This window comes from Passer domesticus, chromosome 4, assembly GCF_036417665.1.
Source record: "Passer domesticus isolate bPasDom1 chromosome 4, bPasDom1.hap1, whole genome shotgun sequence".
Lineage (NCBI taxonomy): Eukaryota > Metazoa > Chordata > Aves > Passeriformes > Passeridae > Passer > Passer domesticus.
The window spans coordinates 890,042-917,480 of NC_087477.1; the positions used below are offsets into that span (position 1 = coordinate 890,042).

Below are 27,439 nucleotides of genomic sequence, written 5' to 3' on the forward strand. Positions count from 1 at the left end.
TCAGTAATTCAAGTATTTGTCAAGTACAGCTCAATAGAGAAACTCAACATAGAGATAAAAAGTACAGCACTTGCATTAGGTATTTTTTTTTGGTCTGAGAATAGTTTATTCATTGCTGAAGGTTTCCATTTCTAAATTTAGCAAGTTAGGTAGAAAACCCAACAATAATAGTACAGTAAAAATGGAGAATTTTTATTCAGGGGAAATTGCATTTGCATGTAACGAAAAACAACACCTCACCAAAAAATCTGGATGGTTTAGGATGAATTGGGTAAAATCAACTAGCAATGGAAACATGAATTTTCTGCAGGAGGAAAAAAAAGTAGTTTTATTTTGATAAATATTTAGATAAAATGAAGGCAATCTGAATTTCACTTCTTCCAGCTACCCCAGGCTTTCATTGCAGAGCCTGTCAGCTGAAGGGAATGGTGTTTTCCTAGGACCAGAATATTTTCTCTGCAAGTGTGTCTTCAGAGATGCAGGAGCTATCTGAGGCTCCACTTCCATGGCTGTGTCATTTAACCACGAGAACAGACTCTTACCAGGGAGAATTGCCAAGGCTTGCTCCTTCATTGCTGCAGGCACCTGCAGAAATGGTAGTGCAGGGCATGGAATGCTCTGATCCCTGCAATACAGAGCCACGCTCACAAGAAAATAGCTCCAGTGAACAAGGACAAGTGGAAGGAAGGCCTTGACAATCCTGACCTACCAATCTCAGAAAGAATCAATCTGATTTTGAACTCCAGCGTGCAAAACTGGCACAAATATCAGCTCACATCTTTAAAAAGTCTTCATAACATGCAAATCCCAATTAGTCCTCACTGAGGAAAAGGCAGTGCTAAAATATATTTGCCTACATTTTTAATTATTATTATTAAATTTACAGAACTTATGCTGACCAGCATATATTTCCTGTGAAGTGTGCAGATTATCTACATGCACACACTGAGGGAGGATTTTTCCCAAGGAATTATATAAAGTTTTATTGTCTGAAAACAGATGTAGTTATCTCTTACACTACTGAGTCGTTTCAAAGGAGCAAGCAACATAGATTAGGTGACTTTTTAGACCCCTAGCACAGGCACAGGAAAGGGACACCTCTCTGAAGTCATGGATCATACCAGCACATAATTTCACTTGCTTGAAAGCCTGAAGCCAAGGTCAAGATACACCAGTGTTATTCAAACCTTACTAACAACAACGTTGGAAACACTTTGCCAAGACTCTGCTTCAAAATATTTCCAGCATATTTCTGCCTAGAACATCTTCCTCTGTCCCATTTGTCTGTTTAACACACTCTGCTCATTTCTTTCCCATCAGACCCTGAGAAGCCTTTCCCATTCCTGTTGTATCAGTACCTGGACATCACCTTCTATGCAACTTAAAGATTTTAATAATAATAGTATATAATATAATATAATATAATATAATATAATATAATATAATATAATATAATATAATATAATATAATTATTATATTGTAATATTATGCATTTTTTAATAGTAATAGTGTGTCCTTTTCTGCAGGCCTACCTTCTCCTACCTTTGGTGACTAGTTAGCAAAATATTATCTGTTATCAGCCCATCTTCTTGTCTTAATTAAGCTTGCAGGGAGGTTTTATTCCTCTGCCTGTGATGATCTTTGGTGCCCTAAATTTAATTTCTTTTCATAATCCCTACAGGAGCAAGCAGCACAGAGGAGTTTTAAATAATAAAGTGTTGGAACCTTGGAAGCAACAAGAACTTGGCAGAAACACCCATGGAATAAGATAAATTATCGTATTTAAAAACAAACAAGCAGGCACTATAAGCCTCAGTAAGGCTGTGAGCAGTGCTGGCTTTCCATTGCAGAGCCTTGCTGGCTTTTAGAAGAGGGATGAGGGGTGCAAAGGCAGCAGTAAAAGCCATGTGGTGGCTTCTGTCTGTTCCCTTCCTTCCTTCTCAGCAATCCAAGTCACCAGGTGCTGCAGAGCACCCTGCAGCAGCCCCTCCTGCAGGGACAGGCACAGGCAGCAGAAAGCTGCTTTTCCTTGGATTCAGGCTCAGAATTCTTTGTGCGGGAGCCCTGAACTAGCCTGTAGAACCAAGTGGTCAGGGAAGAGACACTAGAAATCCATCCCGGTTTCTGATGTCAAGCTTGATTCTTTCATCTGCAAAGCAGGATGGAATATCATTTCAAAATCTGCAAAGCTGTTGCTTTGGAATGATGTCTTCACATCTGCCTTTGGATGGGGAACTTAGTAAATAAATCTGAAGGCAGAACTGAAAAATGGGAGTCCCTAACCACTCTCAGCTTTGCCACTGTACTTCAGCAGTGCAAAACACTTAGAAAATATCACTTATAGATATGGTTTATTGCACTTAGAAATATGGCTTATACAATGTGAATTTTGTCCTGGTGTTCAGGGTCACAACACTGAATTTTACTTAAATATTTCAGTTACTCTTGTATCCCTCTTCTTTTACCCAAAGGCATTCACTGAACCAAGGTGGTGTCACATTTTTAGCATTGCCCTTTAGAAGCTGAATGAACTTTAAAAGCAGCTTTTTATTTTCTCACTGAAACTAAATAGGCTACATCCTGAAATTTTAGACCATTTAAAATTGGCTGATAGATAAACCTTTTATTTATTACTTATATATTAGTTATTTATATTGTATTGTAAACTGTGTGAGTATGACTTTAGTAAAAAACTGCATTCCTATCATAGAATTATTTCTCAAGCTCAGGAACAGACTCACAGCAGAAGAAAGCCTTAGGGTCTATCAGGTAACACAACCAAATTTAAAAGCAAACATCAGCTTCTCTAGAAGTGAGGTGCATGACTGCCTTTGAGAGAAAGATCATCCTACACTCACAGCGAGATGTTCTCTTTATTTTTGGTAATTGACAGTAAAAAGAAGTGCTGGAGTACCTGGTGGCATGAAATAAGGGGCTGACAGTGGGAGGAGGGAACAGTGGTTGTTTACTGGGGCTAGAAACACTCGTACGAGGTGCAAACCTCATCCAGCAGCAGGAATCCTTGCTACATGAACAAGATTTACTGCCAGACTCCATCTGTGCCTTCCCACCAAACAAGGTCACTCAGTCAGATCCTAGGAAGCCTGATGAGCAAAGCTGCCAAGTCTCTGCAGTGATAATGGAGGCTTGCTCTGACTTACGCCTCAGGCACTTGCAATGTTTTTAGTACTGGAAAACAAAATAGGGTAGAGGAAAAAAGGTCATAATTTTTATCAAACCAGTCCCCCTTGAGAAATATCAGTGTGCGTGCCTGTGCATGAACATACCTGGGTATTTTTTCTTTCTTTTCCTGGTGATTTGCAGTTTACTTTACTCTTGAGGCACTCCTTCATCTTGGCCTTCATCTTGGCCATTCATCTCACATCTGCACCTTGGTTATGGAAACATCACTGTGGTGGTACCATGTCCCTTCCTTACAAAAGGCTGTATCAACAGCTTGTGTGGTGGCTCCAGAGCTGAGGGAGAGGCTTTAGCCATGGATTTTTGATGTTCATCAATTTTCTGCCTGGAGTTTCTGTGATGCAGTCTGGTCAACTTACAGGAAATATTGTGGTAGGGGACAAAAATAAATTTAGAGCATTGCACAGGCCCAGAAAAAAAAGTCTCTGCTAAGAACTTTTAGTATTCACAGCTGATTTGTTCCTGTAGACAAGCTGATAGTTAAACCAAAACAACTGAACCGCAAGTACCCTGAATCCCTTGTTTTGTCTAGAATCTATTCGTGTTTATCTGTATTCCTTGGGTAAAGCAACATCCACCCATGGGCCAGCACTTTAGCTTGGATGACAATGCAGACAAAATTGCTGCCCCTTCCTGCTGCTGTAGCTGACTCCAAATCATGAGAAATGTGCCAACTCTGCCAAAGACAGGCAGACCTGGTGAGATAAAAAGAGCCAGTCTGCTGAAAAGGAGACCAAATGAATGTTTTCTAATGCCCCCTTTTCATCCTTTCCCCAGGCAAGACAGAGCAATGTCCTTCCTCCCTGTCACCGATGGTGACCCAGGCACGGGATGCAGCGCAGGGACAGAGCCCGCCGCTGCTCTCAGTGCCCTGCCCTGCCCTCCCTGCCTGCCTTGCCCGCCGAGTCCTGCTGTAACCTGCCCTTCCCTGCCGTGCCGTGCGGAGCCCGGCCAGCCCCAGGAGCCACCCCGCCAAGCTGTGGTGCCTGGTGAACAGCCCCCGCGTCCGCTCCGTGCGCTGGGACAGCCGGGCCCAGGGGCTGCTCGTCGACCGCTCCCTCTCTGAGCGGGAGCTGCTCAGCCCGGGCCCCACCCGCGGGGGCGGTGGCACTGGGGCGGGTCCGGTGCCGCGCCCCTTCAGGGCCGCGCAGTTCCGCAGCTTCGTCCACCAGCTCTACCGCTACAGCTTCCGCAAGGTGCCGGGCTGGCTCGGCACGGCTGCGCCGGGCGATGCCGGGGGCTGGCTGCACTACAGCAGCCCCTGCTTCCGCCGCGACCGCCCCGACCTCCTGCTCCGCGTCAGGCGCCGGAGCGCGGCCGACAGGCGGCGGCCGGCGGCGGGCCGGGAGGGCCGCAGGCACCCGCCCTGCGGCTCCCGGCAGCTCCCCGGGGCGCGGCCGCTGCCGGACGGGCGGGACCGGTGCAGGCGCTTCCAGTCGCTGCCCCGGGAGCGGCCGCTGCTCGCCCGGTGCCCGCCCTGCGGCTTCCTGCTGCTGCACAGGGACCAGCCAGTGCCGGCCCGGCGGGAGGGGCCGAGCCGCTTCCAGGAGCTCTACGGGGAACGGCCACCGCCCGCCCAGCGGGAGGTGCTCAGGGTCCAGCCCTGCAGCTTCCAGCAGCTCCACAGGGAGCAGCAGCCCCCAGCCTTCAACCCACGAGGCAGGAAAAGAGTTGTAGCCTTGTTTTTCCAAAACGTAATGAAAAGTGACGTTTGAAGTATTTTTCCACAAGGCTCTGTCATTCTCAGCCAGAAATTGTCAAGCCTATTAGGAAGAGGAACCTAGAAGGCCAAAAAATTCTCTGCCTGTTTTTTTTCCTGCATGCTTCCTGTGATGTTTGATCCAAGGCAGCAATAGAGATCTGTGTCCTAGAGCCACATTGTGGAGCCTGACCAATATGTTTGGATTCTTGCAGCCACCCCAGGCACTTTAGCGTCCAGCACTCCAGCTGGCAGTGCTGGTTGTGCAGCATTGACAGTGTCCAGCTCCACACAGAACACACCTGGGGAAGAGCAGTCACCAGTGGATCTTGGCTTTGCCATTGAGCAAATGATCCGGGAGATCCCTGCCTGAAAGGTCTCTCTCTGCACAGGTAACTCCATTGGAGGGGAAAGTAAGAGGCTGAGCTGAGAGCTTACATGGAGAAGAAGAGAAACTGTATCCCTGATATGATTCCAAGAAAATACCAAATGATCTTGAGTTTTCTTTCTTTCCATTGTTCTTTCAAGGGCAATATTAATGTTGTGCCTAAGTCTTCTGGAGGCGAGCCTGTGAACCAGGCTGCAGCAGAGGAAGCCTCATCTGGCACTGAGAGGAACAGTTTGCCAGAGCCTGAGGAGCTTGGTAAGGACAGAGCCCCCATTGGTTTAGAGAGGTGTGAGATGGCTGCTCTGAGCCTGCCTCTGGCAGCAAGGGAGATGAGCAGAGTTGAGTTCCTGTCTGCAGGGCTGGTGCTGCCTGGTGCCTTTAGTTCAAATCCTGCACTGCCACAGCCTCCCCGAGCCCTGCCCTCCACGCTTCTCCAGAGGCTCTGACACTGAGTCCACTGCTGTGGCAAGAGAGCAGGGAATAAAGCTGACCTTGTGGCAGTTGTGTCACCAAGCTGGGTGTCCCAGTTTGGTTCATAACTCAGCTCCCAGCAGCTTCAGCTTCGGCCACTTCAGTGAGGACTGAGGTCTCTCTGTCACTGAGACTGTCTGTGTTTCAAGCTCAAGCCTTTGCTGAGACTTTATCAGGATACTTAAATGCTTTACACAATTCAGTTTTGAACACTTGGAAGGATCCCTGTTCTTTAAAGAGCAGGCTTCAAATTGCCAAGTGAGAGTTTGCCTTTCGGGCCATCTTTGACAGTCCCTCATAGAAGGACAATTGGTGCTCAAGGAACACGTGCACAAGGGCCAATATTGACTCAGTGTTTCCTTTGCTTCCCAGATCCTGTGTGATCGACCTCTGCAGGAGGGCTGCCCTGTGTGGCAGGAAGAGACAGAGGGAGAGGCTGTGACCATCGAGCAGGTAGAATTCCTCTGTCTCTAGTTATATTTATAGATGCGCATAGTTATGTTTATTTATCTAGGTAGTTGTATTTATAGATTTATGTAATTATATTTATCTATATAGGTAGAGATCTGTACAGTTAATTTTTTTTTTGTTTTAGATGTATATCGTTATAGCTTTAGATGTGTTGGTGTAGTTATAGATGTGCACAGTTGCACTTATACCTGTGTATAGTTACATTTATATATATACATTTGTAAATGCATATTTATATTTGTATATGGGGGTTTAGCTAAATAGATTGATATCTGTAGACGCCTCTTTTAACCTCTTGCCCTGCTCTGCTTCCTCCCTCACTCGTGCTTTTCCCCCTGTGCCCGCTCTGTCCCCTCTCCCTGTGCTGGGTCCGAGCTGGCGGCCGGGCCGGGCGCAGCAGCAGTTCCAGCCCCGGCTGTCCCTGGAGCGCTGGGAGCTGCCGGTGGCCCCAGGCACTGTCCCCTGAGGAGCTGCTGAAGGACGGTGAGACTGAGGGGGCTGAGGGGGCGGTGGTGCTGAAGGGACGCTGACCCTGAGCTGCTGCTGGGGCTGAGGGCTGTGGGGCAGCCGAGGCCCATGGTGGCACTGAGGTGACAGGCAAGTGGCACAGGCTGAGGGGCTGGCGGGTCTAAGGGGATGGGATGGGTCAGAAGGGACTGAGGGAGGTGAGAGGACTGTGAGGGGCTGAAGAAGCTGAAGGGGGCTGGGGGTTTGGCGAGAGCATGGGTGGGGCTGAGGGGATGGAGGGGCCAGCAGGGAGCACAGAGGGCTCTGGGACTGCAGCTCTGACAGGCCTTGGAACCAATTCCAGAGCCTCCACTTTTGCCACAGCTGCAAAGAAAACCTTGAGAACAGCCAGAGACTGCCAGGAGCCAGCAGGGAGAAGCTGAGTGCCAGCAGCAGGAGCAGTGAGCAGGGCCCTGCTGCTGCCAGCCTGGAGAGAGCCCGGGTGAGGCCCCATGGCCGGGGAGGCAGGGTGGGCTGAGGCTGGCGTGGGCTGTGGCCGTGGGCCCTGCCCGTGCTGGGGCTGCTCAGCGCAGCTGCCCCGGCTGGCACAGGGGCTGTCCTTGGGCAAGGCAGCTGTGCCGGCAGGGCCCGGGAGCTGTGCCGGCTCTGCCGGGCTGCCGGGGCTGCGGGACGGTCCCGCCGCGGCTGTGCTCGCCACAGCCCAGCCCGCTCGGCTGCTTTCTCTTTCTGACCCTCCTGGGGAGGCTCTGACATTTCCTCTTCCCTGATGGAAGTGCAGCTGCTGCCAAGGGAAACGTCCCCATACTGACTCAGTGTTCCCTTTGCTTCCCAGATGTCCCATCTGCTGTCCCTGTCCAGGAGATGTGCCGAACTTCATCTGCAGGATCAGAAGAACCAGTGTCCTTTGGCCTCCCCCAGTTCCCACTGAGGACGAGAGCACCTGCAGAGCAGAGGAGACCAGCTGCAGCTCCAGGCCCAGGTCTTGCTGGTCACAGCTGAGCCTGTGTGAAAAGGTTTCTTAAGTTATAGGTTAAAATTCAACACATAATTCTACAAGCTAAAATTTAAATGCTGAATTCATATTGCTAACTCAAGGGAGCTCCAAAAATCTCTATTTCAAAAGCAACAAACCTTTGAAAGGTTAAACCTCAACAGAGCTGTGATCCTCCATCAATACCTCCTTCTTCCACTTGCTTAAAATCTCTTTGTCCTGGGCACTCACTAAGGCCTTTTTCCTGGAAGCTCTCTGGCTGTCTTGAATGCTTATGGAGTAACAGGTAACCCCTGATCTATTTTCAACTCTCTGCCCAGAGACTTCTGGAAGGGAGGTAGGACTGGTACTGGGGACCTGGCAGCTTGTCCAGGAATCAAAATTATTGAAATAATGGTAATGTGGACAAGGCATGCAAGTCCAGGTGGTGAGCTCAAATATGCAAGTACTTGCAGTTTCCCCTCAGCACTTGACAGCTAAGGGGTATGGTCTCTTCTTATTTCTGTCTCTTAATCCTCAATCCTTGCCACACTCCTTCAACATCTTTTGCATTGTCATCTTCCCTGTTTTCTCCCTCCCTTCTTCTTTCTGTGACTTTCTGTACACGACAGACTATCTGTCACACTCTGTCAGCTTGCTCAGTCACCCGAGCAGTGATAATGATGGTGTAGAAATTGTAGGTGCACAGGAGGCAAAGGTGTCATGCTTCTGTGTGCCCTCTGCAGGCAAAGCTGCTTCCCGAAGCTTCAGTCAAACTTGGAACAAAGGCTTGTCCCCACTGCAGGGACAAGAGAGGTAGGAAACTGGGCTCATAAAACATGCTTCTTCTGCTTCAACAAAAAACCGTGACTTCCCTTCACAGAGAAGGATGTAAACTTTTTCTTGAAGGGAATAAACAAATCTCTTTATGTCCTGATCTTTTACCAGTCTGAAATTATTTAAAAATGTCGTAAATTTTGTTTGTTTGTTTGTTTCTTTGTGGTGTTTTTTTTTTGTTTGTTTTGGGGGTTTTTTGGGTTTGTTTTTTTTTTGTTTGTTTGTTTGTTTTGGTTTGTCTTGTTTTGGTTTTTTTGGGGGTTTTTTTGGTTGTTTTTGGTTTTTTGGGTTTTTTGTTGTTGTTGTTGTTGTTCTGGGGTTGGGTCTGCATTTCAAGCCTGTTCTCCCAGCAGTCAGGGACCTGCACAGCTGCTGTGGGTGGGGCAGGTGCTCAGGTAATTACCAACAGGTAATTACTAACAGCCAGGTGAGAAGTTGGCTTGTGCCTGGTTGAGGGCTTGAGGACTGTGCTGAGAGAAGGGCTAGGGAGTGGAGTGGAAAATACAATTTACACAAGCAGGTATAGGTGGATGTCTGGGGTGTAGGTGGGAGTTAACTGGTTTAGGTACTGCATTTATGAAGAATTGAACATTTAACTCTGAGATAGGACTATTTAGTTGCTACTCTAAGTGCTGCATTTACTAACACGTAATGTAATTTCTGCTGCTGTGGCAGAACCTGCTGTCCCCTGAGCTCGGAACAGGCGTGGAGGGTCCCCAAGGCATCCTCAGAATGGGCTTTGCCCTCACCTTGGCTTGTGCTGCTGCAGATTTTGGAGACAATTGTGCATAAGAACGGGCACTAGAACCAGACTTGGGGCTGGCATGCTCTGCATTTCCAGAATGGCTCATGGACAGGGTAAGGTGGTATCGGTGCACTCTGGGTGAAGCTGTGATTCTATGGATACTTCAGTAAGAGAGGTTTTTTCAGGGTGATTAAACTTTCGTCCTTGCTGTGCTTTCTATGACATTTGCATCTCTATTTTGTAAAACTTCAGAAATCTGAATCCTCTTTGGCCCTGTGAAATGTTAAAAACGTCAGCAAAAGCCATCATAGTTTGCATGCGAAAATACATAATTTTTTACATTTGGGAATTGGAAATTCTAAAAATTTAAAACTGATTTCTGTTGCTGATGATACAGAAAGGGGGCACGTTGGTGCCCTGGGGCTTATGTCTGCTACTGTTGACTGAAAAAAATAATTTGAAGTAGCACCCTATGACTGTGGATGGCCAGAACGGAGGTCCAGGAGGCTTGACAGGTGTTTACTACTGAGTCCTTGACCTTTCCTGCCAAGCAAAAATTATAATTTCTTAGAACTATGTATTTATAAAAGAAAAGTATAAAGGAGAGATGTTGTACACTCTGTGTGTGTCCCATCTTGAACATATGACATTATAAAAACACACTCTCCAAACATCCATTCTTTTGTATGACCAGGTACATGCCAGGTAAAAGTGATTTCTTTGTTCAGAAGTATCTCACCTACTGACAACAATTAGAATTGCTTACAGGGCCTCAGTTGCAAATGCAAAACATTCAAAACTCAAACTAACTGGTTACATTAGAAAGCACGTTTTGCTTTTCTCAAGGGGCTGATTGTGAGCTATTTGATGAGCTATTCATGAACATATCCTGGGGCTGTTTGCATCAAACACTGGGATTTTGTTAGCAGTAAAAGAGGGAAAGTGCACCATGTGTGGGAAAGTAATTCCTTCCCAAAATATGTGCTTGGAGGCTACTTGGGTCAAAAGAATTTATTTTTAATTCAGTGGGCTGAAGAACTGCCCACCATCTGCTTTTTCAGAAAAAGAGGGTTAAGTCTTTGGCCCCTTTCAGAGCGTTAAATTACCAAAGCCGAAGGGATTTGCCCCAAAAAGCAAGGAGTGTGTGAGGCTCATGGCCATAGCTGTCTGCAGAAGTGAGCATGGGCCAAGGGAAGGTCCTGCTGCAGAGCCAGCCCGAGGTGTCCCTGAGGATGTGTCACATCCTCTGCCTCCTCTGGCAGTGCTGCCACAGAGCACAGCAGGAGGGATTGCAGGGATTTGTCAGCATGGGGAGGCAGAGCATGAGCTCCTGCTGACATTTCCATCCAGGGCTGGCACTTTCAGGCCAGCAGTGACAAATTCTGCGGCTCTGGCTGCACAGTTGCTGTTGGCAGTGCTGTGACAGCCTCTGCCACCAAGCCAGAGCCTCTGCAGGGGTTCCCATGACGTGCTTGGCATTTGGTTTCATCTGGGCACAATGCTCCTTCTTCCTTGATGTATCTGTTTGAGGACAGCACATGGTCTGTCTTGTTCTGGGGACAGTACAGAGTAACTCTGTAAACTGCAGGCCAGGTTGTCCAGTTCCCACAGGAGAATGTCATGGCATTGTTCAGCCAGCAATCTTTCTACAGTTTAGTGGATCCATTTTCTGCATGGCCAGAGGATTTTCCTTGTCACAAAAAAAAAAAAAAAAAAAACCAAACAAAAAAAAAAAAAAAAAAAAAACCAAAAAAACCAAAACAACAACAACAAGAAGCCTAAATAATTACCTCAAGTAATAATAAGAGAAAAACTACTAAGATTCGGAATTCCCTGATTCCTTTTGGAATGTCATCAGATACAGATCTTCATTTCATAGCTGAAACTGCAAAAGTTATGTAAAACACTCCCAGTTAAATGGGACCTACTCAGCCCATGGAGGTCATTCCCAGCAGCAAGGCTGAGAGAACAAAGCAGAGTCTAAAAGCAGAAATTAGTAAATATGGCCAGGAAAACTCACTGAAGTGCCCACCAGTGCTTCCCCTTGCACTCTTGAGGTTCAGAATTCCAGTGGCTTCTAAAGAAAAAGTGAGCCCATCGGAAATGCCCTGTGGAAGGCACTACAAATTCCAATCCTTTCTAGAGAAAGTCTTATGATAGGAATAATTTCAGTCCCTTTTTATCTTCTTTGTGGAAAGTGCTCTCATCTTTCCACAAATTTCTGACCATCCCTGGTGCCTCAGGCACTTCCTCATCAACCTGGGGACTGTGTCTTATGTCAGAAAGCAGAGTAAAAAGGCACTTAAAGAAAAGTGGAAAGGACCATTTGAAGTGTTCCTAAGCACTCCTGCAGCAATAAAAGGGGATGGGATCAGTACATTGATACATCTGCCCCCAAGGGAAGCCAGCCCCAACACATAAGGGACTGGAGGGGAAAATATAGATGAGAATTTGAAGCTTCAATTTGTTAAAGCATGGAAATAAAATTTTCTAATGCAGTGTAGAGTGAGTTAGAAGAAATCCCATCAAGGGAAAGATATGTCATGAAGGGGTAACTATGAAAAGTCCTCAGTGTCAGCCCACCCTGGGCAGCAGCACTCTGGCACACTCTGTCAAGCAGCAGCAGCCAGCAGGCCCAGGGGAGGCAGCCCAGCACAATTCACCCCATGCCCCCCACGGCAGCGTCCCTGGGGCTGCTGCACTGCAGAGCTGGAGGAGCACCCCCTGAGCCAGGCAAAAATGGACCCAAGTCTCAGGGTTTAGGAGGTGACATTTCTTGAACTTGGCTTGAAGGAGAACAGAAGGGCAACAACGGCTCAGGTGTTCAATCACAAAACACCCCAAGGGCTCTCACATACAGGGACTCAATATCGTTGTCTTGGGGACAATGGAGGAATTTGTAGAATACTCTGCAAGGAAGAAAGGGGCATTCCCAGCCACCTTTGAGTGTTCCCAAATATTATCCTCCCTCAGACAATTTCATATCCTTTCCCAAGAGAAGATTATGGTCTTGTTGCTAACATGTCCTCTTTTTCAGCTGAATAAATAAATGGCAGGAAATTTAGGAAAAGAACTAGACATCAAAGTCCCCATTGGTCTGTGCAGGAATCAACATCTGTGTCTCTCTAGAAAGACAGGTTGTGACTGACTAGTTTGGAGAAATCTACAAAACTGATAGCGATCCTGAAGGGACACTTGAACGGAATTTCTCTTTTTAAACCAATTGATGTACCTTGCCTCCAACGCTTTTCCATGTCTTTTACAAAACCCTTACAGAGATCTGGATCTTCCCCGGCTCATGACAAGGTGAGGCCATGATCTGCCAGCAGTCCTGGGAGCTGCTTCAGCTGACAGCTTAGAGCAGCCCATGGGCACTCCTCTGCAACCCTCCACAACAAGGTCATTTGGGGTGGAGGTTGTCCTCTACCCTTTCCATCCCTTAAGGCAAAGATTTTAAATTAACAAGTAAATCAGAAAACAGGCTTATTCTTGTCATAAAGAAATTCCATTTGCTACAATATTTTCTTAATATGTGCACAATTTTATAATAAAGGTACTGGGCTTCCATTCTCTACTGATAAGTTTCATTCAGTGGACAGAGCTAAGTCTTGAAGAGAAGAATTGACCAGAAGAAAGACTCTCCAAATATGATAAAACTGATGATAAGAGAAGGAGTTAACAATAATGCAACTTTTTTATTGCTAAAGTTCAATACTAAAGTCTCTAATCGTAGACTAACTAATCCTACATTTTTAACAAATAATCATCTCCTTATTACTAACTTGAAGAAACCTAAAAAGCTAATCATCTTTTAAAATAAAACAGCTGGAGCTCATAGATGATCCTTTGCTGAAGCAGAAGACTGGTGCCAGGACTCCAGGACTTGCTGCTTGCCAAATTCAGATACTCATTGCTGAATGTGGGACAGCTTTTTGTGGAGCTACTGCTCCTGTGGCACCTGCTCTTCATCTCGGAGTAGCTGGGGCTACCCTATGAAGGAGAAATCAAAAGAAAATCAGTGCATGCCAACATTTCTGCAGAGTTTAGAATTTCCTGACCTTTCCTACAAAATAGCCTTGAGGCACACTCAGCTAGTCCAGTCTGGCTTTATTCATGTAAAACAGAAAATATACACTGAGTTTATCTTTTGAGCTATTTTTCTCTGTGAGCACCACTCTTGAGGGAACATGGCAAACTGAGGCAGTTATAATGCAGACCAAAAAACAAACTCTAGACAAGTCAGAAACTACAACAACAAAAACCCAAAGCGCGTCAGCTCCTCAGGAGGGCAAAACTCATTAATGCTCAAAGCCACCGATGGGAGTCAAACCTTCTTCATTCCCTTCTCCCTCAAATCAGCAGGTGTGAGGTTTATCAAGCTCATGATACAAATCCAAGATGAAGTGGCAATGAGAATAATAGATGCCACTTCCCAGCACTCTCACACCAATGCTTCTGCTCCTCTAGGCCTTAAGGTCTGGTTCTTATTGGATGAAAAAAACTCCCTCCACATCAGGCAGTTTTTCCTTCAATTCCTTCAAACCACCCTGAGATTAATATTTACAAGCAGTAAATTGCTAACAAGTTGAAATTCAGTAGCAGGACAGACAACAACTTGTGCCAAGGATGCATGCCAGGCCTGATACACCTCAGTAGTATGCAGGATAGTTTTGAAAAGAAAACCACAGATGCCTTTCCACATTTTGGGTGGTCCCGGAGCAATGTGAGCCGGGGCCCTGCCGCGCCTGCTCCAAAGGCCGCAGCTGCCCCAGAGCCCCAGAGCTGCAGGAGGCCTGGCTGCCCCTGCCAACACCACTGCCCTGACACAAGCTGTGAGCAATTTCCAGGGCTTTAGACCACACACACACTTCTCCCTCCTCTCCTGCAAATGCCATGAGGGGATGCAGCAGCACTGCTGCAGCTGAGCCTGTGCAGCTGCACTGCAGGAAGGGAGGGCCCGTCCGGGCCTCACCCACCTCGGTGTTCATCTCTGCACTTCCCCCCACCTGGCCCATCTCCTCCTTTACCTTTCTAGCTCCCTAGTTCACATTTACTTGTAAACAACATCTGTAGTATTAACTCTGAAATATGGTCTTGGTTGCACCAAAATTCGGGCAGAGGCTTCTCTTAATAATCAAATTTTACTCCATCATTGTCCACTCTGGAGTTGGGAAAAGCAGCACATTAATACCTTCATTGAAATCCAAGGGACACTACTGCTTCAGCCTCCCCAGCTCTCTTCACATCTTTTTGGACATGCTAGTCCTCTACACAACTGCTGGCATTCTAGAACTCCAACATTTGTCTTTTTCTTGAACCTAAAGGGTGCAGGGGAAATGGAGCCCAGACTTGGAGACAGGGTGCTGGCTTTGACATCCCATTCTACAGGGATGGCTTTGACATCCCCATAGAATGGAATGTTAAAGCCAGCACCCAGGAAGAAGAGTGGCCACCAGCTGCTGCCTGGATGTAACTGGGCTACTGCTCAGTTCTCTGCTTCTTGCTCCTGACAGGACTGATAAAGCCAGAAGCCCAAGGCCGTATCTGCAACAACAACAAAATAATTCATTCTTCTATGATCACAATCAGGTTTTGCTCTCCATTCTAAAAAAGCAGCATCTGTGAATTGGCAAAGTTTTAAAATGCACTATTTTTAATTAAAAATAACTGTCAAACCTGGAAGACCTGCAGGTAAATATCTGCTCTTCTGCATTCCTACTTTCTCATCTTAGCACTTAGCAAGACCTTCTCCAAGTCTACTGCTAAAAGGCTTTGGGAAGTAGACGCTCCCTTCAGCAGCTCCAGCAAAGCTTCCCCAAAATGGGGATGCCAGGTAACTTTTGTCTAGGTCCCAATTACTGCTTGCACACACCAGGAAAAGACTCAGCTTTTGCTATCAAACACCCACATAATTTATTACAGAGGAACCTGGCTGTTTTGGAGTTTTATGCATTAAAAACAAGATTAATGCTTCACTATTACAACCCATGAGTACAGGATGTTGTGGTTGGTTGTGAATTCTCATCAGGATGAACACAGACACCAGTCACATGTCCAGAAACTCTTGTGCATTTAGGTACAGCTGTCTTAAATCCAGCAGGCTCACCCACTCCGCAGACTCAAAAGCTGTTGGCTAACAAGCCTTTAAACTTGTACAAGAGAGTTTCACAAGTGGTTACCAAGGAGCCCTTGCTGTTGCTCAGGGCCCTTCAGTCATCTCTCAGCTCCTCCCAAGGAGCTTCTCAAAGGTGCTGCCTCACGAGCCACAACACACGGCCACAAGCTCCCCACAGGCACAGCAAACCTCAGGGCCGGGGATGGAGTAGAACAGGACAGCCGTGCTGTGCCCAGGCAGAGGGAGGGAGGGGAGAAATTAAGGCAGAGGAGGGAGTGAGGGAATAGCACCATTCTGTAGGTGCTGTGTTTTGTCCAGCCATGTGGATAGTGCAGAGCTGGGGTCAACAATGAGAGTGACAGAGAGACAGAGGGAGAAGATAGCAAGAGGGTTCCATCTGCCCCAGCCTGGTGCAGCCTCTTATGCACAGGAGATTTTTCATGCAGTTCTGTCACACAAGCAGAGCCAGCCATTTGAGCCCTTCTCCAGGGAATGAGTTGAGGGTGGGGACTGAGCTCAAGTCTCCAGGCAGAGCAGAAAGTTGGATCAGGACAATGCTGCTCCACCCCTGCTGGATCCTCTCTTCTTATCATAACCTTGAGGTCACAGCAGTGTGTGGCAAAACATGCCTAGGCCTGATCCTGCACATTCCCATCACAGCTTCTACATCACCAGCAAGTCTGCTAAAATTTACTATACAATGCAGAATATTAAAAATGCACAAAATACCTGAGCAGGTCTTGCTGGAGCATCTGTCTCAGAAGGCCTTGGAGACGTTGCTTGGCTGCTGCTGGTGGGGTTCTGAGATGGAGCTGATTTTCTGTATGGATGGTCCAAGAGTTCATGTTACAAAGCCTAAATATCAACTGTCATAGTTCTTTCCTTGCAGGGAAAACAGACCTTCAGTGTCAGGACTCAAGGAAAAAACATGAAGCAGAGTTGAGGGAACTTTAGGCAGGACATCAGGAAAACATTCATGGCCCAGAGGGTGCTTGAGCACTGCAACAGGCTCCCCAGGCCAGTGGTCACTGCAGCAAGGGCTCAAGAACAGTTTGGACAACTCTCTTGGGCACAGGGTGTGATTCTCGTGGTGTCTGTGCAGGGCCAGGAGTTGGATTCCATGACCCTGATGGGCCTCTGCTGGTGCAGCATATTCTAAGAATCTAGGCTTCATTTCCCAGGGCTTTTTTTCTAAAAAGGCTCTTTTCCTTCCCCAAGAGACTGAACTTACCTAGAAAGTATTGACTTCAAACTCTTTCTTTCGATTTTACTGTAGCCAGGCCAATCACTCTGAAGGGTTTGAAACAGATGTTCCTTCAGACTAAAGGAATTCTCCTTTGCATTCACGTTGGCTACCTACAGGCAGACGTTTAGGAAAACAAATCTTCATTATACCTATATGCAAACTATAGAAATCTAAAGGAGCTACTTCAGCTGGGATGGCAGAACATGGCTCTCATTATGTTGTGAATGTCTGCAGCGTGAAAAAGCCCTGCCACTACCCTGGGCAAACACAGCAACAAACTTTGCAGGTTCAGGGAATGAGTTCTTAAAAGTCACTGTGGGATCAACTAAAACTGTATCGACGTTGAATTTGAGTCCTTTGCCTAGGCTCCAAAACTATTTTCTTAGCTAAAGAGGAAATAATCCAATTTAATATAATAATGCTTGCATAATTCAGCAACAGCACCATTCAGGTGCATGGGGAATATTTAAAAAGGAAAGAAGGAGCTACTGCATCTTTCCATGGGTGTGCCTCTGATGAAAGCCTATCAGAAAGAAATACCAGTGGAACTTACCTTGAAGGAGTATTGGGAAAGTCTCTAATTTGAACAGGTGAGGAAGTAGTAAAATTATGAACAGCAGAACAGCATGATGGAAGAATTGGTGGTACAAGCTCCATGATCTCACCTGCTGAAGGATCTTTCCAAGGGAATCCTTGTCCTTTGGCCTGACTCCATCTCTCTGCAGCCGAGCAAGTAACTCTGGCTCCTTGTAATCCCTCAGAGCAAGCAGATGAATCACCCTGTCCCTGTAGGGTCGGCCGTAAACAGCAGCGCAGCCGCTCCAGTCGATGTCTGCAAGTCTCATAGGCACCATCCTCTTCTTCTCAGGCACAGGACCTGGATTGTTTTGTTGGGCTCCTCTGACCTCTGCTTCTTCTCCTAAAGTGAGGGAAAACCAGAAACAGAGAGTTCAAATTGCAGGTTTGCAGAAGGCAAGGTAGTTGATTCCAAAGGATGCACCAAGAATGTTGAACCTCCATTGGCTGGGCATTTACAAATATAAAAGAATCCAAATAGTAAAGCATTAAAAAGAAACAGTTAGTAAAATGCCTGGTAAAGGAGTGATACTGGATGGGAGGTTTTAATGAAAACTTCTTTTTATGCATGGTGCTTTTATATGATTTCCCCAGTTTGTAAGCTCAAGCGTTGGCTATGTCAAGAATGGCATGGACAGTGGGAATATGTGCACTCTCAGCAAGTTTGCCAGCACCAGAGGCATGGGATGCCATCCACAGGGACCAGGACAAGCTTGGGAATTGGGGCCCTGGGAACCTCATTGGTTTCAACTAGGCCAAGTGCAAAGTGCTGCATCTCTGGGGTTGGGACATGCCCTGGCACCGAGGCACGCCTGGGGATGAAGGTGGGGAGGACTTGGAGGTGCTGGTGGATGAGAGGCTGGATATGGGCATAAAAACATATAGATATCCAGTAAAAAAATGAAATGGAAGCATATCTGAAAGGAGTCCATCAGTTTAATACCCTTTGCACTTGGATTGTGTGACTCCTTTTCTGCCTGGGTCCTGAGCTCTCTGCTCTTCTCTTTGGCTTTGAGCATGGCAAGCATTTAATAAAAATCCAAAGGATGGGATTTTTTTACCCTCTCTCATTCTATTTACTCACCTTTGGACTTGGGAGTCTTCCCCTGCACCCTGGCAGACACTGGGAATCCAGAATGTGTCAGAACCTTATTTCTCAGTTGTACTTCGGTGGAAGCGGAAATGGATCTGACACTTGGAGACATGTTCAAAATTGAACAGGATGTGGAAGGCAGGTCCAAGAAAGAAGGAGAGTGGCCACCAGCTGCTGGCTGGACATCACTGGGCTCTTGGTCAATCCTCTGCTTCTTGCCCATCACAGGACTGAGAAAGTCAGAATCCAGAGGCCGTTTCTGCAAAGATGATCCCGATTAGTTTTCCTCCCATTCTGAACAAACAGCATTTCTGAACTGGCGATGGTTGAAAACACACCTTTCTTACCTAAAACAGCCTTTCAAACAAGGAGTGCTGCAGCTAAATATGTTCTCTATTTCATCCCTACTTTCTCACCCCAGTATTCAGCAAGTCTTTCTCCTAGTCTGTAGCTCAAAGGCTTTGGGACAAAGACACTCCCTTCAGCACCTCTATCAAAGGCTTCCCCAAAATGGGGAGCTCAAGTTGGTTTTATCTTGCTCCCTGTTTCTCCTTAGACACACCAGGAAAACACTCAGCTCTTGCTGTCACACACCCACATGATTCCCTAAAGCAGCCCCAAGGAGCCACCGGTGTGGTGCCGATCACAGCGTGTCCAAAGCAGACATGATAACAACAGAGGGAAGGCCCAGTCTGGCTGCAGGTCTCATTCCTGCTGTTCTCCAGAGGAAACCCTGGATCACAGCCTCTTCACTACCGAGCAAACACTGCTCCTATCCGTGCACATCAGCAGCTCAGAACAGGAGTGCCAGACACAGCTCTGTGCCTGCCTGCTGACAGAAATCCTGTGGGCAAGGAGGCAGGACTTAAGAGGATGCTGGGCCCTGCAACATTTCCTACTGTGGCTGGGAAAAGAGTAGGGAAAAACAGAGCTGTGTCCTCCCTCCTCTATTTAAAGAGTATTTTTAATCTTTAGGAAACTAACCTTTTCATGCAATGTTTTCCAAGATTCTTTCAAAAAGACCACGCTCTGATTTTAAGCCTAACAAGTCCGAGCTATTCCATGATGATTCAGAGTTCCCTCCTCTCACATGGGATAGTCTGAATCAAAATGGGAGCCTAAATGCTGCTTAGGACAGAAAAACAAGTTTCCTACAAATGCCTTACTACTGGAATTTGTCCTTATTCTAGACTTCCCTTAGATTTCTCTTCAAACAGTAGCACTGGCATGACCGTGCATGTTTTAAGTACTAGAGCTGCCATATCATCAAGAACCCTGCACAGACACAGCCAGGTACCAGAAACATGTCCACATCTTGTCCTTAGCAGAGTTTCCTACGCACCATGAGAAACAAGTCATGTGTGCAAGCTTGTTGCAGGCTTTGACATTGCAACCATCTGGAAAACTATACAGGAATCCCATTGGAAGTACACGCCTCAGGTTCATACAATATAAAGAGAGCACTACTGCTTCATATCACAGCTTGGACACCAGGAGCAAGTGGGATAAAACATCATTCATAGTAGAGAATGTTTAAAAAATTCACAAAATACCTGAGCAGTTCTGGGTGGAGTATCTCCTTCAGAAGGTCCCAGAGATGGTGACTGGCTGGTGCTGGTGGAATTCTGAGATGGAGTTGGTTTTCTGTAAGGATGGTCCAACATTTCAGGTTACAAAGCAAAACTATCAACAGTTATCGTTCTTTTCTCACAGGGAAAACAGACCTTCATTTCCCAGAGGGTTTTTTGAAATGGTTGTTGTCCTGACTGAACTTACTGAGAAAGGGTCACCTCCAATGTCTGTCTATCTCTTTCAGTGTAGCCAGGCCAATCTTCCTGGATGTCTTTAAAGAAATGTTCCTTCAGGCTGAAAGAATTCTCATTTGCATCCAGGTTGGCTACCTAAGGACAGACATTTAAAACATAAATGTTCATTTCACCTAAAGGCAGACTATAGATGTCAAACTGATACTGCAAAGCTAAAGCAAAGGTGAAAAGAAATCATGCACCAGTTTTCCTGGACTTTTGTTCAATGTGAAGAACAATGCAGCTGACATGTAAGAGGTAACAATATTAAAGAGGTGTGGTCCATTTGGGCTCTAGAAATTGGGAGGTAAATAAATGCCAAAGTGCTGCAAGCATGGAGGAAATGGATGCTATGAAAACCTCTCCCTGCAGCAGGGATCCAGGTTTTTTGGTCTTTAACACAGCTTTGAGAGTCAAAGTCCCCTATGCCACAGCTCTCAATCTTCACCATTTGAAATACAAGGAGAGGCCAGGCTTTTCCTTTCTGTTTCCTTATCTTTTGAGTAAGACCTGAAGAACATCATCTCCATGGGCAAATCCATATTTTTCCACCCTCAGGAACACATTGGCTACCCTCTTGTTTCACCCAGCTGCATTGCCATGGCAGAGCACAGCCTGGGCCTCTAACGGGGCATGCTTTCACCATCCCATGAAGCTCCACAGGATGCTGGCATTTGTCTCTGCAAACAGAACTGCTTTTCTTTCTCAAGTGCTTGCTCAGAGGAAACTACAGGTTCCTATGGAACACTTGTGGGAGATAACCTACCTAGAGCTACACTTCAACAGCTAAAAAGTAACCAAGATACCCAGAATCAGGAATTTACTTCTTAAAAGCACAACTAAGTCTGTGTTGGAAGAGAAGGAAGGCTGTGAGTGTAAGAGCTCAGCAAATTCACCCTACTGGTTTTTCATCTATACCCAAAAACAATGCCACCTGCTGCGAAGTTAAGAAAAATGTGAATAATAGTTTTCAGGATGAAGTGCTGTTCACACAGCCCTTTCAGAATGCAAACCAGTACCTTGAGGCAGTTCACACTGCAAACATGAAACTACTCCTTCAAAATCTCCTTAAACATTGACAAGAAGAAAAGGGAAAGGAGATTTTTCCACCTCTTACCTTCTAAGGAGCTGAGCTTTGAAATCCTATAATCCCTTCTTTCATAGCTAAAAAGGAAATATTGCTGCATGATATGCTATTTAATGATAGCATAATTCAGTAACAGCCTACATGGACGGGGAATATGGAAAAGGAAGGAAACAGCCACTGAATCCTTCCATAAATGTGAATTGTAGGAATGATAAAGAAATACCAGTGGAACTAAACAAACACCTGGAAAAGTTACTGAATAATAATAGGTGCCAAGGAATTTGAAGACTTGATACACAGGACAACAAAGAACCCCTGTGCTCAAAGTTGGGAACCATCTCTATCATGGAGGATTTTCCTGGAACACCCTCCCCTGGAAAGCAATCCCCACAGATCCCAGCAGCAGTCAAGTACCATCGAGTGGCCACCAAATCCCTTCAAGTGAAATACTGCCCTAGGCAGCTACCAAAATTCTCTCCTCTGAAACTTGTCCCAGGATTTTAAGGACCTCAACTAAGTGTTTCATCCAGTTGAGACTTTCACCCTCTGAAGTTCCTCCATGAAGCAGTTAAAGAGTCCAAGGAAAAGAGAGAGGATTACAAAAAGGCACGAGAAGCAAGCATGTTACAAAGAATTTATCATTGCCAGCCATTCTAGAAAAACAACAATGCCTCCCAAGTTTGGAAGGTTTCTTTCTTTCCTCACATGGGCTTGCCATTGGGGGGAACTGGGTAAAGCTGATGGAAAAATCTAAACCAGGAGCATTTCCCAAGCCTCTCATTAGTTTCTAATTGAAACCCTGAAGTAAGACAGCTGAGAGTTAGCATTGCTGGCAGCGACTCCAGGATCTCACCTCCTGAAGGATCTTTCCAAGAGATTCCTTGTCCTTTTGCACAACTCCCTCTCTTTCTAAGTGGGAAAGTAGCTCTGGCTTCTTGTAATTCTTGAGAGCCAGTAAATGAATCACCCTGTCTCTGATGGGTCGTTGGGAAACAGTCCTGGAAAGTCTCTGGAAGAATTTGGCAGGGTTCGTGGGCATCGTTCTCTTCCTCTCAGGCACAAGATCTGGAGAGCTGCATGGGGCTCTCCTGAGCTCTGGTATTTTCACTTCAGTAAAGGAAAAACAGAAAAAGAGTTGTCAAATGGGGGGTTGGGAGAAGGCAAGGAAGTTGATTCAAAAGGATGTACCGAGACTGCTGAAATTCTGTTTGTTCAGCATTGATAGATCAGTAAGAATCCAAACAGTAAAGCATTGGGAAGAAACAATCCTTAAAAATACCTGGTAAACGAATGATATTGGAGGGATGGTATTAATGAAAAATTACTTTTATGCATGGTGCTTTTGTATGATTTTCCCAGTTTGTAAGCTCAAGCAGTGAGCTATGTCAGGAATGGCATGGACAGTTGGATTAAATGCAAGCTTGGCAAGTTTGCCAACACCAGAGGCATGGGATGCCATCCAGAAGGACCAGGACAAGCTTGGGAAGTGGGGCCCTGGGAACCTCCTGCGATTCAACAAAGCCAAGTGCAAAGTGCTGCATCTTTGGGGTTGGGACATGCCCTGGCACTGAGACACGCTTGGGGATGAAGGTGGGGAGGACTTGCAGGTGCTGGTGGATGAGAGGCCAGGCATGAGCTGGCACCGTGTGCCGGCAGCCCAGAAAGGCAACCGTGTGCTGGGCTGCACCAGGGGAAGCGTGGCCAGCAGGTCGAGGGAGGGGATATGACACACCAGGCACTGCTTTGAAACCAGGAACTCGTGCTTGGTGTCTGATGGAGACTCTCTGAGTCCTGGTGAGACATCCGGGAGCTTTGTCTCTCCCATCACACACACACAGACTGACCTTTCTTTACACGCTCCTTCAATCTTTCAATGTAGGTCAAACTTTTAATGCCTTTCTCCACTTCCTGTTCTTTGGACCATGCCTCTCTGATATGTGCCTGCAAACCTAATGACACAAACATCACACACTTCAATTACTTAGAACAAGGTAAACATGCCAGTTATTGAGTGGGGGCACTGCTGGTGTTTTGAGAAGCTCAATCCGATGTAGGTACAGAGACTTCCCACAGCATTCAAGCAAAAGACCTCCCAAAATGATACCCCTGAATGACTTCTAATGAAAATTACCTGAAACCATAACCAAGCATCAGGATGAAAAGTAGGTAAGAGTTCTTCACCACAGGGTAGTCAGGCATTGGGACAGGCTCCCTTAGTGGGCTCAGGGCACCAAGTCCAGCAGAGCTCATGAAGCATTTGGACAAGGTCCACAGGTACCTGGTGGGATTCTTGGGGACAGAGCTGCACTTGCATGTCCTTGTGGATCCCTTCCAAATCACATATTCTCTGATTCTGTGACAAACACCAGTCCCAAACTGATACTGCATGGAGCACGTTGCAAAGGCACGCTCTACCCTATCAGCAACCAGAGCTGTCTCACCTGAGATTCTCTGTGCCAGCCCAAAGTAGAAGTGGCCCCAAGTTCCACAATCGTCTCACTACTGCCAGTCCTCAGACCCCAGTTACTGAATGTTAAATATTCCCTTAGGATTTATGTAGACCACCACCAAGAATCACACAAATCTTCATTCACATGTGAAACAGAATGTCCTGAATGAGGAATTCAGAAGTTTAGCGTTGTCTCTCCAAAAAGCCACCAAGGGTGCTGCCTTAAAATGCTCTGCACTAGGCTAAGGCAGAGCAAGAGCTGCATGTGCAGGGGCAGAGATGTCCCTGCAGGCAGGTGACTGCAGCCACAGCCAGGTGAGAGCCTGTTTTTCTCAGGGCAGCTGGCTGTACCTGGCTCAGCTCACTGCTGCAGGCAGCACCACGGAGTGCCTGCAAGGGGAATGTGCACCTGGTGTCTGCCTGGAGCCAGGCTCCTTGGGGAAACAGCACTCAGAACAGGTTAACAACAAATGGCAGCCCCTAAGCACATTGTGCTTTGTGGGAAGTGATGGAATCCACTGGGAAGATGACACCAATGCCTTCCTTCCAATTTCCTTGAAAAGAACCCAACACAGTAATATGATAACAGTGACTTATTAATGACCAAGACCAAAAAAATTAAATAAAGCATGGTTCTCCACAATGACTTTATGGAAATTCTCCATGCGACTTCCTCTCAGTCATTTTTTCTTTCAATTTGCAATTAATTCTTATGGATAGGCACAATGCCTAGGTACTCCAAAATCTAATTGTAAATCAAAAACATTAGCTACCAAAACTGTGAATTTAAGTGCATAAGGTGGTCCAAATCTTGACCTCCATACTCCAAATTCCAGCCCATCAAGGAGTATGGGAACAAGGAAGGACTGGCAGGCTTTCTCAGGGGAAAACAAACCAGTGCCTGAATGAACTGACAAGAGACTGCAAGGCTGACCTGAGGCCAAACCACCTCCAGCTGAGAGCTCTGAACACAAGAGATTCCCTCTCCCAAAAATATGCTGCAAAAATGAATTGCCAAGGTGAAAATCTTACAGACATTGAGCAAAATATGAAAGGCAACCATACCTCCAAGTGGGTTATACAATTTGACATCCTGCACACTTCCATTGTGCGACACCTCGCTGGCATTTGGCTAAAAGGAAGAAGAAATTTTCTGTAAAATCTTCAGCCTACTCTCCATCACTGCTGATTAACTAAGCCCTTCATTTTAAACAAGAGCTGCACTTGCAAAGGTTTGCTGTTCCATCACTCAAAAGGGCTGCTTTGACACAGTTCTCCCTCTGAAAGCAACCAGCTACAAAAGTGCCCTGAGAGAGCGACCCTCACTTAGCCTCTAATGCAGCCAAGCCTTCAAGTAGCAGGTCATCCTTTCCCAATTGCTGGAATTTATAGGCACAGGCTTCCCCTGAAATCAAGTGCCTGAGTACAGTTGAACTGGTCAGTGCTCAGCTAACAATCCAGGTGAGAGTGGTTCACAAAAAGATTAAGAATTCAGAGCAGGACCCAACACTGGGATTTATCTGGCACTATGGAAGTACATCGTAGAGTCAGCTCCAAGAAGAATTTCATCTGCATGAGGTGAATTTCGACTCTCAAGAGGCATGAAAACCCTTTCTCTTTTCCTCAGCTCTAGATGCAATTCTTCATAGATGTGAAGAGGAAAGAGTTTCTCCTCGGTAAGTCAGATATACCAAATTTGGGTTACTTGGCTGATCTCATAATTTAGTACAGAAAGTGTCACATTCCAGTAGAACTTAAAAATCTCTAAAATGTTTTTCAGCCTAAGTACATTTTTTAACAAAAACAACTACTGCCATCCAACTGCTTCATTCTGAAGGCACAATTGGCTGAGATAAAATCTAAAAAGGTATGATAAATGGACTGGAAAATGTGGACTAATTAGCATGAGAAAGGAGACATCAATCCCAAATAGAGGATAGCATATTACTTAGTGGAATTGTACTTTAGAACCAATTAAGGTTAATTTCTATGTTTGCTAAAACTGTATCAAAGAGTGGAAAAGCTTTGAAAATGATGTGCATGTGGCTGGAGTTCTCCACTAGGCATCACAGCTGGGAATATACTAATACATCCTCCTAATACTAGAAAATACTGTCAGAGAGTTTCCTTTACCCTGACATGTTCGGTGAGTGCAGTACAACGTGGAACAATGAGAAATCCATGCATTTTGGCCAAGAGCCATGCCCAGGCATGAATTTCCCAAGTGTCCCAGCATGGAGAACATGTGACTTTCACTGGCACCTCCTCAGTGTCATCACTGAGTGCCACATCCACCAGAGAACCTCCCACATCCACTGGCACCTCCTGTGTGTCATCCCTGTGAGTGGTTCCCACCCGGGCAGCTGCCTCCAAGGGGCCCTGGAGCAGCCGTGGGGCCCCAGCCCTGCCCAACAGGTCCCGCGGGCTCAGCAGCACCTGACACCAACACCATGGCCAAGCCCCCACCCGCTGCCAGCCCGCAGAGCCCCACAGCTGCCCCTCACCTCTTGGTCCTGGGGCCTCTGGGTCACCCTGACGGGCACGGCAGTGCTGCTGGGGGCCCTGCGGGACGCAGCGCGCGCTGGGGCCCTGCGGAACACACTGGATCCTGCCCAGGCCCACAGCTCCACCATCCCGCTCTGCCTCGGCTGCTCCCGCTGCCACAGACACTGATCCTGCTGCAAAGGCTGCAAAATGCAAAATCCTTCTTAGCAAAATGTGTTCCTGGATGTTTGGCCTTGGTGGCTTTCAAGGCTCATCAAGAAGAAGGGAGATCACCCCCATGAAACAAGAAGCAGCCACCAAGCTCAAAGGGATGGCCCGGCCTTTGAAAGGCAGGTTACTTGTTGGCTCAATTGCCTTGGTGAGGTGCAGGGCTTGACAGCCTTCAGTGACCTCGACACAGGGGAGGTTAGCAAGGCTTGGGAAGAACGATGCACCTCTGATGGTGGACACAAAGAATGCAGGATTTATGGGCACAAGGACATTTGGCAGAACCCCCGAGAAAAGGAACAAACTGATGAAGCCAACACAGCAACTGTGCTGCATCAGCTGTGACAGGGTAAAAGGCCATTCCAGCAGGAGCAGACCATGGCCACCCACTCCAGAAACCTCACTGTGAATAAGGGGGAGACTGAGCATGCAGACTATTGACCATGAGAAGTGAGAGGAAATTACCCAACAGCAGACACAATACTAATTATGAAAATAACTAGGAGACTTGCAGTCAATGAACACTAATTCCTTTCTTTGCTCAACTGTATAAATACTAAGACACTCTGGTTCTTGTGGTGCTGGCTTTGTGAATTTGCCCCTGAGCCCCCCCTTTCTGCCCAGAGCTGTAAATAATTACCTCCACTCAGTGTGTGGATCGGCCTCTTGAACAACGAGTGCTGGAACCACCAAAGCTGGAACAACACTCGCTGTCCCTCTGACACCTCCGCTCTGGCTGCAGCCGCCGAAGGGTCTGAGCGGTCCTGCCGTGTGCCGGTGACAATGGCCACGTGTCCTTGGAAACGGGGAGTTCCATGTTCCAGGCTGGGCGGGATGTCACTGAGGAGCGGGACGTGTCACAGTCGGGGCAGAGGGAATTCACAATGGGCACAGGTGGGGAATGCCCTGCCTGGCCCATGACTGACTCAGCTCATTTCCAAGTGCAGAAAGGGGCACTCCACCAACCCCAGGTGCTGCAGCTGTGCAAACCAGGCCTAGTGAAGGGTTTCTGCTCTAACGTGCTGCACTTGGCTCTCTCGGAGGCGAAGGAGCAGCTTAACACCTCTCACCAGGGCAGCAAGGTGCAGCCCTCCCAGCACTGGGC

General features: G+C 46.8%; 1 protein-coding gene and 2 long non-coding RNA genes across 4 annotated transcripts; 2 read left to right on the forward strand and 1 right to left on the reverse strand.

Moving 5' to 3' along the window:
* The first annotated feature begins 4,766 nt into the window (after positions 1-4,766).
* Positions 4,767-6,506, forward strand: LOC135298341 (uncharacterized). Of its 2 annotated transcripts, XR_010360328.1 has the most exons (3): positions 4,767-5,293; positions 5,430-5,544; positions 6,133-6,506. It is a non-coding gene; the product is annotated as an uncharacterized LOC135298341 (long non-coding RNA). The 2 variants fall into 2 exon arrangements; XR_010360327.1 differs by having other exon boundaries at positions 4,767-5,544.
* Positions 6,507-6,925: 419 nt separating this feature from the next.
* LOC135298339 (uncharacterized) lies at positions 6,926-9,592 on the forward strand. Its single transcript, XR_010360325.1, has 3 exons — positions 6,926-7,180; positions 7,532-9,026; positions 9,182-9,592. It is a non-coding gene; the product is annotated as an uncharacterized LOC135298339 (long non-coding RNA).
* A 3,072-nt stretch (positions 9,593-12,664) lies between these two features.
* Positions 12,665-26,192, reverse strand: LOC135298333 (RNA polymerase II elongation factor ELL2-like). Its single transcript, XM_064415902.1, has 11 exons — positions 26,127-26,192; positions 24,688-24,754; positions 23,018-23,122; positions 22,027-22,280; positions 20,058-20,182; positions 19,835-19,925; positions 18,273-18,540; positions 17,278-17,531; positions 16,598-16,722; positions 16,096-16,186; positions 12,665-13,241 (listed from the first exon to the last, which is right to left on the reverse strand). The coding sequence occupies exons 4-11, from the start codon at positions 22,210-22,212 to the stop codon at positions 13,056-13,058; spliced, it is 1,326 nt and encodes a 441-aa protein (XP_064271972.1). The 5' UTR covers positions 22,213-22,280; positions 23,018-23,122; positions 24,688-24,754; positions 26,127-26,192; the 3' UTR covers positions 12,665-13,055.
* Between the last annotated feature and the right edge of the window lie 1,247 nt (positions 26,193-27,439).